Source organism: Tiliqua scincoides, chromosome 10, assembly GCF_035046505.1.
Source record: "Tiliqua scincoides isolate rTilSci1 chromosome 10, rTilSci1.hap2, whole genome shotgun sequence".
NCBI lineage: Eukaryota > Metazoa > Chordata > Lepidosauria > Squamata > Scincidae > Tiliqua > Tiliqua scincoides.
In genome coordinates, this window is record NC_089830.1 from 24288650 (window position 1) to 24304379 (window position 15730).

At 48.0% G+C, this 15730-nt stretch overlaps 1 protein-coding gene across 1 annotated transcript; it reads left to right on the plus strand.

Annotated features, from left to right (window-relative positions):
- The first annotated feature begins 2082 nt into the window (after positions 1-2082).
- Positions 2083-10743, plus strand: LOC136661074 (very-long-chain 3-oxoacyl-CoA reductase-like). Its single transcript, XM_066638094.1, has 10 exons — positions 2083-2097; positions 2993-3064; positions 3316-3391; positions 4108-4218; positions 6413-6477; positions 8550-8594; positions 8692-8726; positions 9237-9318; positions 9581-9646; positions 10570-10743. Exons 1-10 carry the CDS (start codon positions 2083-2085, stop codon positions 10741-10743), a joined length of 741 nt encoding a protein of 246 aa, XP_066494191.1.
- Positions 10744-15730: the final 4987 nt, after the last annotated feature.

Sequence of the window (15730 nt, forward strand, 5' to 3'; positions counted from 1 at the left end):
AAATGAATCGGCTAATGCCAGGGACTAGGAGAGGGGGTAAAGGGGGTAATTTGTACCCAGACCCAGGATCAGAAGGGGGTCCAGGAGTCAAAGGAAGGGACCTGGAAAGTTCCTGGGATCTGACATTTTCCTATCTCGCCCGAATTCACTGCCTGCGCATGATGCTGGGGGCACAAATGTGGGCATGCAATGCCACTGCAGCTGCAACTCATACACACCGGGCCCAGGAATGCATCCTTGGCCCTCCTTAACACACTGTCAAATCTGGGATGGAACAGGTCTGCTGCTGTAGCTCTCTGGCTTGTGGATCCCATAACCATGAAGGAGTGTATAGGAGCTCAGAGGCCCAGCTGTGGGGCTACAGCTGCTGCAGGAGTTCATGTTGGTGCACAAAGCATGCTGTCCATTCTAGTGTGAACCCAAATATGAAGATGCAAATTTTCTGCACTGGCTTTTCTATATTTCAAAGATTTTAAAGAGACTTGGGAGTGCGTTTGGTTTTCCGTATTACTTTATCTAACTGCTGGTGCAGCATGGTCAGGTAGACCTGGGCTCTGCATCATGAAGCCTGGTAGACCTGGGCTCCAAAGACTATCCTGGCTGTCAGCACCCTCACCCTAAACCAGGGGTGTCCAAAGTTTTTGGCAGGAGGGCCACATCGTCGATCTGACACTATGTCAGGGGCCAGGGGAAAAAAAATTAATTTACATTTAAAATTTGAATAAATTTACATAAGTTTACATAAATGAATATATTGCTGTGTAAAAACAGAGAAAGGCAGTATATAAAATCTAAATATCCATCACCGATTAACTTGGGCGGCCCATAGGAAGTCAGCTATCGCCACCTCACACCATCATTTTAAGGCGATTGCTCGGTTCCATTATGGTATCGGTAACCAGTTTGTGCCTGCTGCTCTTCAGATCTTTAGAGCTAAGATCGTGACCCAATTGTTATATGGCGTCCCCATATGGGTTGCGGAAGCCAATAGCACTCTGGACTGAGTTGCAGCCGTATTTTTTAGGAGGATTCTCGGAGTCCCAAATTCCATCTGCTTAGCAACGCTGGCTCTCAAGCTGGGAGTTCATCTCCCTTCAACTATAGCTTGGGCTTTAACATTTAAATTTTGGCTCCGTCTCCATCTGTCTCTTCCATCCGATTCCCTTCTTAATGACCTGATAAGAGACCCCTTTTTATCTAGCTGGTTTTATAAAATTGATTCCAAATTGAACTCCTTAGATCTTTCCTTGGAATATTTAGCGGACCTGGTTCTGGAAAACTTCTAGTGTGACTGAAAAGGCTGATTTGGCAGTGACAATTCTTTCCACACTGGGAGCAAGTGTAGTCTGTCCCTGGTCTGTCCCCCTGGCTATGGTCTTCCTTCTTTGCCTCTTTGCCTCAGTTTGTTGGCCAAGTGTCTCTTCAAACTGGGAGAGGCCATGCTGCACAGTCCAAGCGGGACGCTCAGAGGCCAAGGTTGAGGTCCAATCCTAAGGCCTGCAGATCCTTTTGCAGATATCCTTGTATCGCAGCATGTGGTACATGGAAAATAAATATGGAACATATGTATACATAGTGGGAATAAAAAGACTTTCAGCAAGTGTGGCATATTCTGCCCCCCGCCCCCCCGGTCCAATGCACACTTACCCAGGAGGAAAGTTGGGTAACAAATCCTGGCCTCTCTAGCAAGTCTTTGCAAGTGATGTTACATTGGAAATTCCTGCAGCCCCTGTTGAAATCTCCAGCATGGTTTTCAAGTCACCTAGGGATTGTTGCAGATTCCTGGCAACTCCAGCACCTTCCTAGAGGTTTAGCAACTCTGCAGGCACCTCCCTGAGATAGAAGAATAAAAGAGCCTGCTTGTGCTCCATCTCTCGTGAAGCTGTCTGATCAGGGACAGTGTATGCTGCTGAAAAAGAGAAACAATGACTTCCAACAGCACGTTCTATCTCAACCTGGCACTGTCTATCCTCGGAATTATAACTGTTCTCCGTCTCCTTTGGCAAGCTGCTTGTGGCGTGGGACATCGGTTGAGGATTTATGTGCTGTCAAAAGAGTGGAAAGGGGTAGACCTGGCCAGCTATGGACCTTGGGCAGGTGAGTGCCTCTTTTGTGCCATCATCTCATGGGGAATGGAACAGAGACTGAATCCTGTGCAGGTTCCCCGCAGCTCATTGATTAATAAGTTAGATTCATCTCTGAAGACCTTTAGATTGACTTAAAAAATGCATTCATTCAGTCATTTCTGCCCAATGTTGCATGTATGCAAGTGATCAAATGTGCATACCTGTGAGCTGGGCAGAAATGGGTTAATTGAGCAAGACATTTAAAAGAAATGGCTTCTTAGGAAAACATGTTGCTATAAACCATGGCAGAGGGGAAGCCAAAAACAGATCACCACTCTTGAGATGATGCCTGCTGAGACTCAGGAATGCATCCTCTCAAAACAAGGAGAGCCTGCCTTTTATCTTCCAAATGATGGTCTTGTTTGGATGGATATTGGTGCAGATTTAATTAATGGACTAAAAACTCTGACCCTCAATTGGCTCAGGAAATTGGATCCTGCACTTATTGGCACACAGTCTGGGTTTGCCTTGTTATCAAGTCTCTATTCTTGTTCTCACCCATTCTTCCGTCTCCTCTGTCTGCGCATTCATCATGTTGTCTTAGCACTTATTCACTCAAACCCAACACTACTCCAACCCGATCCTGCAGCCTGGCTCCTTCACCAAATCTGTCTCCTGGGGTTTGTGTCCAGCTCTGACTGTATCCCCAGCACTCTTACTTTGCAGGGGTGGACATGTGCACCTGGGGTTCCACGGGTTGTATGTAATGCAGTTGGCACCTCTTCCTGCACTGAAATGACCTTCATGCAGAAGCCATTGTCACAAAGGGGTCCTCAGATGATGAACTTAGGAAGTTCTTTGGATTTCTGACAAGGATTGAACTTCTTGAGTGAAACTCTTCCGGGTGACATTCCTTTTGTTCATAGCTTGTCCTTTCTGCCTCCTTTGTAGTGGTAACCGGAGCCACGGCGGGGATTGGAAAAGCCTACGCGCATGAGGTGAGTGGACTATAATGTTTGAAAGGATCTTAGAAGGGTCCTCTTGGGCATGCTTAGGTTCATGTACGTTCAAGGTGTAAGCAAAGAGAAAGACACAAGTGATCCAGGAACCTTCCGACAGGAAAAGGAGCACAGCAGGCACTTTTCACACTTGGTGATTGGCCTTTCCTAGCCCTTTGCAACTAGTCCTTTGCAGCTAGTCCTTTGCAGCTAACCCTTTGATCTCCTGACTCTCCTTCTTGGGCTTCCAGCTTGCCAAGAGAGGCCTCAACGTGGTTCTCATCAGCCGCTCCCTGGAAAAGCTGAAGCAGGTGGCTGCTGAAATTGGTAAGTGAGAAGCTGCACCTGGGAGGCGGAGGTGACTGGGCAAGCCGCTGGGTCCAGCTCTCAGAAATGGGACTCTTTCCAGAGCTCTGGGATCCTGAAAGAAAAGATTGCCAAAGTAATTACTGACACAGCAAGTTGGAGCCATGTTGAAGGTTGCTTGTTTTATGATGACAGATTAATAAGTATGCTGTTCTTTTGCTATCTCGTTGTTTTTTGTTATAGGAAGAGTGTGCATTATAAGAGGGGAGGGCGGTAGTGGGGGATGGGGAGGGCAGACCAGCACTGGGAGGGGGCATGGACAGCGGCATAGGCTCCTGTTTGATCTTATCCCCCTTCCCAGGCCTGAAACACCGACATATGGCTCTTTGGACTTGAGCTATACTGGTGCAGATCCAAGTACTTCCATCGCGGCAGTGGCTGCTTACTTCAGGGCAAGGGAACAGGTGTCTCCTAACATCAGGGAGACCTCCAGCTGCCTCTCTTTCCATGCTGGATACAGTGGAGGCAGTACTGGTGCCGCTGCATCTCGGCACAGAAAGTTAGTTAGGATTTGGCTGTTCTGCTTCGGAGACATAACCGGACAGGCTGTTCGGACCCCTGCAAGACTGGACACCTGCATGTGTCAGACAACTGCTCAGTGTTCCTAAGTCTGCCTGTTGGTCTAGTGACCTGTTCTGGCAAGGCAGTTCCAGCATCTCTTTGCCTTCACTTCCCAGAGGAACAGCACGGCCGAAGCACCAGAGTCATCCAGATGGATTTCGCCGAGGGATCGGAAAGCTATGAGCCGATTCGAGATGCTCTGCAGGGCCTGGAGATTGGCATTCTGGGTATATGCACCTTTTCCTATTTATACTTTTTATTAAGCTTTTTAATCTTGCGTCATGTACACTGTGGGAGCAATCCTAACAGCACAATAGGCCAGCACCAGTCCCAGCCCAGGAGGGTAGCACACGTTTGCGCCTTCTCGGGAGTCGGCTGGGCCGGTGCTGGGTTGCGTGCCAGCCCACGGAGGCTGCATCCTGCCTCCTCACCAACATGGGGAGGGAGGGTTGCATCAGCCAAGCTTGGCCAATGCCCAGGCCTGGGGAGGGCAGGAGGAGGCAGGAGGGAGGGGTTCTGGGATGGTGGGAGGGCGGGTGGAGGGCAGTCCTGGAGGAGGGTGGGCGGGGAGCAGGAGGCAGGGCTGGGACCCAGCTGTTATGATGGATAACAACCCCGTTCCCTGGGCAGTGAGGAAGAGCTTGAAGCTGCTCCGTTCTCCTCAGACTTGTGCCACCTCCTGAGGTGGCATTCTCGGTATATGCACCTTTTCCTATTTATACTTTTTATTAAGTTTTTTAGTAAAGCAACATGCACACTATGCGCACAATCCTAACAGCACAATAGGTGCTGAGGTGACACAAGTCCATGGAGACCCACTGGGGCCGTGGTGGCTTACCTGGGAGTAAGGGGAAGAGTTTCCCCTTGCCTCCTGCTGAGCCACTTCTGACCCCAATCTTGGCTGGACTTGCCTGTTCCAATGCAAGATAGGAGTGAGCTGTATGTCCAGCAAGCAGTGGAGAAATCACTGGAAGTCCCTCCCACAGAGAGTCAGAGAATATCAAAATGGGGAGAGGGTGTCAGGCCTTTGGCATCCAAGCCCTGAATTGTTGTGAGCCAGGATGTGGCAGGAGGGGCCTTGATGTCCAGGCCTCATATGAAATGTAAATTAAAGGAACAGCACCACTGTATGTGATTGGTAATCAGCTGCACCTGTTGCAGGTGCGAGCCATGTGAGCTGGGAGAAATGTGTGCTGAGTCACGTAGGCTATGGAGGAATGGTGCAATGCACCACTGGACAGCCAATCAGAGTGGGTCACAAGACTGTCTTGTGACTATGAGGTCGCCCTACTCTGATTGGCTGGCCCCGGTATATATGGGGGCAAGAGCAGACTTCAGGTGTGGGTTGCTGTGGTGGAGTTTCTGTGCGTCCTGTTGCTGGTTTGTTCTGTGGCTGGGACTGTGCATTATCTTGACTGTGCCTCTCTGTATCCCTGACTTCTGGACCGTTTGACTGACTACTCTTCTGCCTGCTCCTTCACCAATACAATTCTGCAACAAACAAGCCTGTGGCTGCTTCTTTGGCTCTGTTTGGGATCGCCTGCTTCTTGTGCTCTTTCCCTACACTCCCATGCCACTCTGCTATCGGGAAAGCAAGGGCTATCCTCCCCTGCTGACCTGACAGAGGGTCCATTTTCTAAAGATGGCTCTAGTTTTTTCATTTGAACATGTTGTGATTGCATCAGTCTGGTGGTGTTCTGCCAGATTCCCAGTCCAAGCTCTGCCTGGAGAACTATGCCCACTTTTAGCTAATTAGCTCCCCTGCTTTCCTCAAAAGTGACCCTGGTTCTGCCCTGCAGTACTGCTGGACCTTACCACCAGGGTAGCTTGCCTGTTTAACCTACAGAGGTCCTCCTTCCTGCCAGCAGCCTCCCGCCACTACAGCAGCCCCTTGGTCCTCAGCAGATCTTGGGCACAGCAGCCAAATACCAGTCTTAGTGTCTCCAGTAGTTTCTGCTCCAGCAGCTTCCAAAGTCCATTCACACATCAGTCCATCAGCAGTTCCAGCAGTCTATTAGCCATCAATTCCTCAGTCCATTTCTCCAGTCTGTCCTTCCTCACGCTTCCCACCTTCTGCTACCCACACCAAACTCTCCCTTCATCAGGTGCTTTTATGCCTGAGGGGTCTATTCCCTTCAAGTGGCTGCAGCTGTGCAGCACACTCTGCTGGGTGCCCAGGCCTTACCCTTAAAGGGGCCACTGCTGATACCACATCTACCTCCTGGCAAGATCTTCTGCGATTCCAATACAGGTGGCCTCTAATTTCAACCCACATTCCAGCCTGTTGTCTTGAAGCATGTGCCTGAGTTCTCTTTGTGCTCCTCTGATTTGTTGCTGAGCGAAGGCGGAAGGGTGGTGGCTCTGACCCACTGGCCTTCTGTGTCTGTGTGACAACTCACCCTCTGCTCACTCTTTTTACAGTGAACAATGTTGGCATGAACATTCCTCTGCCACTGCATTTTCTAGACCTCCCTGACATTGACAAGGTGTGTTTGGTCTCAGCCAAAGACCGCCTGGCACCTCCCTGCCTGTCATCAGGTACCGCCATTTCTGCAATCTCCCCTGCACACAGTTGGTGGCTCAGTGCATTGTGACATGTCGGCTGTCATCCCAGGGTTGTAATCAGCTGAGCATGTGAAGTAGAAACTACAATGCTCCGTTCTCCTTGGACTTCTGTCACCTCCAGAGGTGGCGCAAGTCCGAGGAGACCCATAGGAGCACGCAACCCTTACCCAGGGGTAAGGAGAAAAGCTTCCCCTTGCCCCTGGCTGAGCCGCTGCTCCCTGCAAACCCGCCTTGGATGCAGCGCAAGCCTCCTGGCTTGCCTGCTTCACTGCAGGTTTGGATTGCGCCCTAATTTGTGCACCTTAACCATGAACAGTACTATGGCTGCAATCTTATATATGCTCACCTGGGAGCAGGTTTGCTGTAGACATGCATAGAGGTTTACTGAAATCTGGTCCCCTCTGTCTTCCTGGCTTTTCAGGGGCTTCTTATTTTCAAGGAAGTTGACATTCTACTGCTTTTAGCCTTACTTTTTGTACCCTCCACCCACACACATCTTCCCTATTCCACTGTGGATTTCACTGATAGGATCAGATGAAATGGTCTGTAACCCACTGAGGCGTGTTCTGATTTAAACATCTTCAGCTCAGAGGTGCTACAGGACTCTTTGTTGCTTAATCTCCTTGACAAGAATCAGAGAAGGAGGGAGGAACCTTTCAACACTTCCCGATCCCCTCCCGGACTGCCCTGCAACTTAAAAGGATGGTTTGCCTCCTGTCCCGAATGGTAGGAGTTTCCAGATAGGGCAGTTCTCAAGATGATTAGGAAACACACTCTGTGATATCAGATCTAGCTTCTGGTTTTTGCCCTCATTTGGATGGGCAAACAGCTGCCTGTGATTGAAGAGGTGAGGCACTGGATGTGAGAGAACATAAGAACATAAGAACAGCCCCACTGGATCAGGCCATAGTCCAGCTTCCTGTATCTCACAGCGGCCCACCAAATGCCCCAGGGAGCACACCAGATAACAAGAGACCTCATCCTGGTGCCCTCCCTTGCATCTGGCATTCTGACATAGCCCATTTCTAAAATCAGGAGGTTGCACATACACATCATGGCTTGTACCCCATAATGGCTTTTTCCTCCAGAAACTTGTCCAATCCCCTTGTAAAGGCATCCAGGCCAGATGCCATCACGCCATCCTGTGGCATGGAGTTCCACAGACTGACCACACGCTGAGTAAAGAAATATTTTCTTTTGTCTGTTCTAACTCTCCCAACACTCAATTTTAGTGGATGTCCCCTGGTTCTGGTGTTATGTGAGAGTGTAAAGAGCATCTCTCTATCCACTCTGTCCATCTCCTGCATATCTTTGTATGTCTCAATCATGTCTCCCCTCAGGCACCTCTTTTCTAGGCTGAAGAGGCCCAAATGCCCTAGCCTTTCCTCATAAGGAAGGTGCCCCAGCCCAGTAATCATCTTAGTTGCTCTCTTTTGCACCTTTTCCATTTCCACTATGTCTTTTTTGAGATGCGGCAACCAGAACTGGACACAATACTATAGGTGTGACCTTACCATGGATTTGTACAATGGCATTATATTAGCCATTTTGTTCTCAATACCTTTTTTAATGATCCCAAGAGACAAACAGGGAGAGGCTGTGACTGAGTGGAAGCTGCTTGTGCCTCTGTCTTGTCTTTGAAACATCCCTCTCTTGCATGGAGGAGCCAGTAAACGCCGTGACCAACGAAGCAGGTTGTTTTAAGGACACTATTTTGATTGAAAAGTGGAGCTTAACTAAAGTCAATACATTTTAAAACAAACCTTGAATTCAAGTCTTCAAGACTCAGGCTCTACTTCTGTCAAATTCAGACTGTGGCCGCTCTTTCTCTCCACCTTTTACTAGCTGAAGTGTCCTGTGACGCTCCAAAGGCTGTGGAGAGATGCCAAGGTGGTCTGGAAAGTCAAGGCCCCCTTGGTCTCTCATCAGCTGCCGGAAGCTTTGTGACAAGACAACAACCAAGACAGTCACACTTCTTTTCCGTCTCTTACAGTATATACCTGACTTGGTGAACTGCAATATACTTTCGACATTGAAGGTGGGTGATGTATGGATGGAAACGGGACATGGAAGGGGAAGGTGCTTGGGCCCCGTTTCCCATCACTGACTGTGTGTCACTGCTCTTGTTCTCCTAGATGACACAGATCATCCTTCCTCAGATGGTTGCCAGGTAGGAGAGGAGGGAATCTGCACCCCTCAGAACCTGCCTGTACAGTATTCCAGAATGACACCTGTGAGGGCTTCTGCTTCCTCCAAGGAAACTGGATTTTGATTGGGGTTGTCAACAATATAGGAAAAAAGTATCATGAGCAGATGTGTGGACAGAACCCTCTGCTCCAAAAAAGAGGGACAAAGCTCATCTGTGGCAAATTTGCAGGAAAGAAAGGAACAGTAGTAATAATATAGCACAGAGATGGTTCTGGTCCATGGCACATTGAACCCAAAATGGTTGGTTGGCCACATCGCGTAGTTTAGAAGGCTAGAAAAAGACATTTGCTTGTCTCCATTTGCTCTTTTCCAGTCCTTGGGGTCACAGTCTTTCTGGTGCCACAAGGGCTCTTTGATTGCTGTAAAGGCAATCCTTTACACTCTGGAATATTTTGGAGAATCCTGGTTTGCATTGGATTCCTTACAGAAGGGCAGGTGTTCCGCTAACTCACCAGAATGACTCTCTCTGTAGGAAGAAGGGGATTATCATAAACATGTCTTCGATATTTGCCTGTCGTCCTATGCCCCTGCAACAGATATATGCTGCATCCAAGGTGAGGAGCATGTACACCTCTGTAACCCTATACCTGAAGGTCCAGGCTTTCTTACTTCCATTGTCTCCCTCTACTTCATGACCGCCAAATAATCTGCTTTTCATATAATAAGTGGAACTTGCAGCTTGATCGTGCCCTTGTCAGTTGAGGTCTAACCATCTTTTGCAAATGTGGCTATGAGAATGGGAGCCAATGTCCTCACCCTAAGTGCCCGTGGAGTTATTTCCACCCTCAGACCTTGATTTTTCTGCTTCTGTTTCAGACACTTCTGGATCTTTTCGCGCGAGGGTTGGACCGAGAATACCGCTCCAAAGGCATCATTGTGCAGGTATTGTTGATTGAGCCTCTTGTTCTTATCCCAAGGAATCAAAGGACAGTCGGACTTGTGGCAGTCACTCAACAGGGCTTGGCAAAATTCTCCCAGTTAAAAAATTACTTATTTTTTACTCCTTATTTCACTTTGTATATCGTGTGGTCAGGGGCTCAGTGATGACCTATCTCCTGCAGCGCAATCCTATCTTGTGCTGCAACAGGCAGACCAGGAGGCCTGCGCTGTATCCGGCATAAAATAGGGGCTCAAAGTGGCTCAGCCAGAGGCAAGGGGAAACTCTTCCCCTTACCCCCAGGTAAGCCACTGCAGCCCCTATGGGTCTCCTCAGTGGCATGTTCGAAGAGAGCGCTATGCTGCTCGGGAACGGGGTTTGGGATCCAGCATAACTGCCCGGTCCCAGCCCCAACTCCTGCTCCCCGCCCACCCGCCCCCAGGACCGCCCTCCCCCTGCCCTCCCCTGCCCTCCCCCTGCCACAGAACACCTCCCTCCTGCCTCCTTCCCACACACCCCAGAGCCATGCGTCGGCCAAGCTTGGCTGATGCGAGGCCCCTCCCGAAGTCGGCGCGGAGGTTGGCCAGTATGTGTCCGTGCGCCAGCCAATGCACGAGGAGGCGCAAACATGCTTTATGGCACATTTGTGCCGGCCCAACCCCAGGTCAGGCTTGCGCCCTTAGTTAAGCAACTTTAGTATCTGGAGGCAGGGCAGAGGAGAGGAGGAAGCAAGTTTGCTTCAGTTACTAGTTCCCCTTTATCTTGTGTTAGTGTTGTGTACTTGGAGCCTACATCTCCTGCCCAGAACCTTCTGCCACTTCAACCTCAGGCTGCAGTTCCCAGCTCCTGTCCTGAGGAATCCTGAGCTGGAGAAGACAAGCCTGGATTCAGACATGGTCTCCCGCTGTAATGCTCCTTTCTTCCGCAGAGTGTGCTGCCCGCTTTTGTTGACACCAATATGACTGCCAAGTATGCAGAATGTGGGAAGATACCGGCAGATGTGTTTGCGCACAAGGCCTTGAATACTGTGGGGCTCACCAACAGGACCTCGGGCACACTTAAGCACAGCATTCAGGTAAGTTTAGTGTGGGTTGCAAGGTAGATTAATGGACAGCAGCAAACCCTTGTTTGTTTTTTATCCTCTATGCCAGCAGTTTTCAAACTCTCTAAGGGAGTATGAACTGCTCTAAGTCTTTGTGGGGGTGGGGGGGAGGCAGTGATGCAATCCCCAGGATTGCGCCACTCAGGGGGGCTGCAGGGGCTTGGCTGTACATACTGAAGCCTCCTGCCAGCTCCTGAGGGTGCAGGGAGCCCTGCGCGACCATCTGCAGGTTCCCCACAGCTTTGAAAGTGCAAGTGGAATGATTGCGCCCCACCTCCGCAAAACCGGAAGTTGCTTGTCCCCTGAGCAACACGATCCTTAAGGGGCAGGGCCTTTGGGCGACGCCCCAGTTTGTAAACCCCTGCTCTATGCAAAAAATGTGAACACCAACATATTCTTGGTCTGGCTCTAGGGCAAAGTCCAAACGTTATTTAGTTGTGGGTAGTTTATTTCCCACCTCCACTTGTTTTTCATGTTACAAAATGCAATCGGAGAGTCTGCAGTTCGCCTCCATAGGTGAGATGTGGAGTTTGCAGAACTATTACCAGTTTGCGTGCCATTAATGCAGTAGTAGCTCTGCTGAGTCTCAGGCATACATTAGAGGGGAGCAGAAGCCGGTGAGCACATGAAGGCGAGTTCCTCCTATCAGTCTACCCAAGGCGGCTACCTCAGTTGGCCTCATGGATGGGCCGGCCCTGCTGATATTAGTTGGTTTCCTCTCCGAGGGCCTTGGGAACTGCAGCTTGTGAGGATGCTGAGAATTCTGTAACAGAGAATTTGGGGCATCTGTGCCTCTGGCCTCCTCCCAGAACCAAGCGTTTCCTGGGGGGGAGGGAATAAATTTGAAGCCAGTTCTGGCTAATAAGGCTGCGGCCTCATTACATCCCCCAAACTCTACTCCTTAGTCGCCTTGGGTGCCCCCCAGGGAGAAAGGCAGATCGCAACTCCAATAAATAAATAATAATAAATACTCCTCTTGCTCAGAGAAAAGCCTCACTCAGCCTTGCTCAGCATTTTCCTTCTTTTCGTTTGCCTTTCAGTATCTCGTGGGACGGACATTATTTCCCCAGTGGTTGCAGTTTTCACCCATCGGGATTGCTCTTGTTTTCTTCTTCCACAAGATCATAATGAGGCAGGACTAGCCTTCCTTGCTGGAGATCCGCGAGGGGATGGGGCATGGCCCAATGTCCTGGCCCTAAAGCTTTGTTTGGATCTTGTTGTCCTGCACACAGATGTTAAAGAGAAGTTTCCCACTAAGTTTCCACTGCATATTTGGGAAGCTGCTTTTCCCCCCACATAACCAATTCATTTCAGTCGAGAATTGAAAGGGCCTTGATAGCTTTAACAGCCAGGGAACAGCCGCCCTAGTGGCCCCTGTGAACGCCATGTAGAAGGCGAGGAAAAGTCCTAAGCAGAACTGGGCTTACTGGTTAACATGGAGCTATTTCTTTTCTCAATGCTAACTTAACTCTGACCTTGCAAAAAGGGGAAGTAGTCTAAGTGAATACTATGTGATCAGGCTTCTCCCAGGAGTGAAGGCTGTCAGTATACAGACATGTTCCCCTATCCGCAGGGATTCTGTTCTGGAACCCAATTCATGTGGATACATGAATCCGTTTACAGAAGGGGTTGCTCCTCACCCTCCAGAGAGAAGGGGGTGCACAGGGGAGGGAAGCACTTATCTGATCCACATTTAAGTGAAACCACCAATATGGGATTCACGGACACGGCCCCCCATAGTAATCTTTACAGATAGCCATATCAAAGAAAGTGTCATCAGGGAAAGGGTGAGAACCATCAAAGCGAAACAACTGAAAGTTGGTTGAAACTGATTTTTCTCCTGGTGCTCATTTTTCGCTGGTTTTGTTAAGTTGCTAAATGATGATTGCCCATCCGGAAAAACTGTACAATGTAACACGCCCTGTCTGTGCCAGGCAGAGGCTTGGTTTTTAGCTCTGTTGCCAGGACTGCCTCTTGTTTTCAGCTGAATCTTTTTTTCTTTACTTTATTGATGAATAACAAAATAAAAAAAGATACTATCGTAAAATGCAATATTATTTATGTATTTTTTAACAACTTATAAAGGAAAAGGGGGAAGCTGTTGTTGTTGATGCTGATGATGATTTAATTGATCGACTTAAAACTCCAACCCTCAGCTGGCTCAGAAATGCACTTATTTCACTATTAATGCACTATACTCAGTGAGCCCTGAGAGCCCTGAGAGCAGATAAAGTCAATCTCTAGGTGACTTCTGAATGCCATGCTGGGGATTTCAACAGGGGCTGCAGTCAATAACAGTTGGAACATTGGCCCAGGTGTCAGTCATTACCATATACGGGCATTACATCCCAAAGGCCCCCCCCACACACACACACTCACATCAGCAGCATAGAAAAGGGCAGAACAATCTTCACGCAGGGCTCTCATTTTCTGCAAGCCAGTAGGAGGTGTTAGCACATTCTCACTCTGTGAGGCCAACCTGAGTGCGACAGCCCAATCCTGAGCTGCCTGGTGCCCAGGGTTGCAGTGGCGCCAAAATGGCTGCCCCCGGATCCAACTGACACCGGGTAGCTGTTGGCGGCTTCCAAGTTCTCTGAGGGAAGGGGACCTTCGTCCTGTGCTTTTAAGCACAGGAAATGGGCTTAAATAGAAGGCAAAATGCAACATATTTGAAGTAAAAATCTAGAATAAAAAAATTCCTTCACTACATACAAATGAAATAACCAGCTTAACCGGTTCACCTGCAACCCTGAGAGCAACATGCTGGAGTCAAGCTGAATCCATTTCAGCACCTCTTCCCTGTTGCAGATGCAGTTGTCTAGGGCTGCCTGTTTATTGATGTGTATCTTCCAAATGTATATAGAATCTGGCTTACAGTTCTGCTATTACTGCCCCCATAAGGGAGTCCAAGTGAAATTCAGGGGACAGAAAGAAAAGGAAAGGCAGTTCAAGGGCAGTCAGACCGGGATTCTGAGTGCAGTTGTATGTTTGAACCAGCACTGAGCTGCTTCTCATTACCAGAAGCCTGGCTATCTAGATTTTCCTGGAACGGCGAGTAACGTGTCCCAGTTGAAAATCTGACGCAATCACAGAACGAAGCTTCTGATTCATTCCCCAGTTCATGTTTCCATTAGCAGAGCACACACTACCCTTCCTAAGCAAGTCTCAGCGGGTGCAATCACGTTGCACCTTGCTGAACAATGTCCTGGCTGGGTCCTTCCCAGTTTCAATAAAAGAAGTTTGATGTGATGGACTCCCTGGGCAGAATTTCCATCTCTAATGCAATGTCTTTGCTTTCTGGCAAATGCTGGGTTGTGCTAAGTTACCCTTCCTACAGTAACGTCTATCCTTGTCAGAAACCCAAAGGGGTCTTCCTAATTCCACCATCTTGTTGCAAGGTCAAAGCAAAGTTCAAAAGCAAACTCAGTAGGCAAGAGTGATGATTGTCTGCAAGCTTTATTTTGTTGCCAGCAACGGGCTTCTCAGGGACTCCTGTCCAAAGCGAAGAGAGCCATGTGGGAACTCTCAGAGCCCACAGAGAAAAAACAATTTTCCAGTGTGAGCCTCTCCCTTATATTTGATTCTGGCTCCTTTGTCTGAGGAGTCTTACACTTCTCATTGGCTGGTGTGTGACATCAGAAATGGGGGCCTTCTCAGGGTTGGCCAGAGATAACTTTACAAGCATTTGATTGGTTGGCTTCAAATTACAAACTCCAAAAAAGGCAAAATGTACATTTGAGACATTATAGAAAACATTGTTTCCAACAACCACTAGATGGCACTGTTTACTCATTTATTACTGGCCTTTGGTATGTCTTTGTTTATTTCTGACCCTGACAGAGTTATTAATGTTATCTTTCCAAATCCCTTCTGTCTGGTCTCATCAATCACTGTGGGCTTTCTGCTAACTGTTTGAACTGTTTGAACTAAGTCTTTTGGTCTTTCCTCTATTCTATGTGTAATTCTCTTGATGTGACTTCGTTATTGTGATGTATAGTGGTATAATTATATTTGATACAAGACAAACTCACTTCTTATTGTACAAAAGGATTCTCTTTTAGAACTCTTTTCTTATTTTAAACAAATCTCTTTTCCCTCTGTGTCAGCTTAGAGGTTCTCATTATGTTTTGCTGGCTTATCAGGGACTCTCTGCTATGTCTCTGCTTATCTCTGCAGATGCCTGTATCTTAGAGTGATAGAGATTTTAAAGGTTAACCTAACTTCTCTCAGATAAGAAAAACACCCGAAATTAGGAGCCAAAGTAGTGACTATTTTTCCTGTTAAAACCAGGATAGGAAAAGTCATTATGTCAAGATGACCTGCAGAGAAAAAACATGTGCCTCATAGCTTTCTCAAAAGGAACATTCCAGGGTCTTATGTAATCAAAGTTGCAGGCCAGAAACTTCTCCATACATGGCTCATAGACTTCCCAGTTAGGGCTGGAACCATGCACCAGTATGCCAAATAAGGAGAGGGAAATGACATGCAATATCACATGGGTCAATTATTTGTGAGAGAGTATAAGTAAAGGAGTTTTGGGTGTGGTTCTCTGAGAAAACCCACTGATCCACCATGGGGTAACTTCGAACCTGTATCCATCCTAATCTATTCCTAATCTGTAAATAGCATGTAAATAAACTTTCTATATGCTTTTAAAGGAGTCTGTGTCTGCTTACTATTTGACCCAGAGATCAAGTCCCAGAAATCTCTCTATCAGAGTACTCTTTTAATTGGCAACAGATTTACTGTCTTTGCCAAGGCTGTCAACTGTCTTATCTAATGTTGCTAGTTTTCCCTCATTAAAACTGCTTCTAACCTGTGTATAACCTTTCTTGGTGCCAAGAGATATCAGCTTCCTAATTAATTGGTGCAGGCGCATCCTGCTTCCTAGTTCTCTGTATGTTGTATCTAATCTCACTTTTAGTTGTAAATCTGTCTCTGAGTCTACAGAGATATACAGAGTTCTTATCTTGTGAGGAGTAACTTT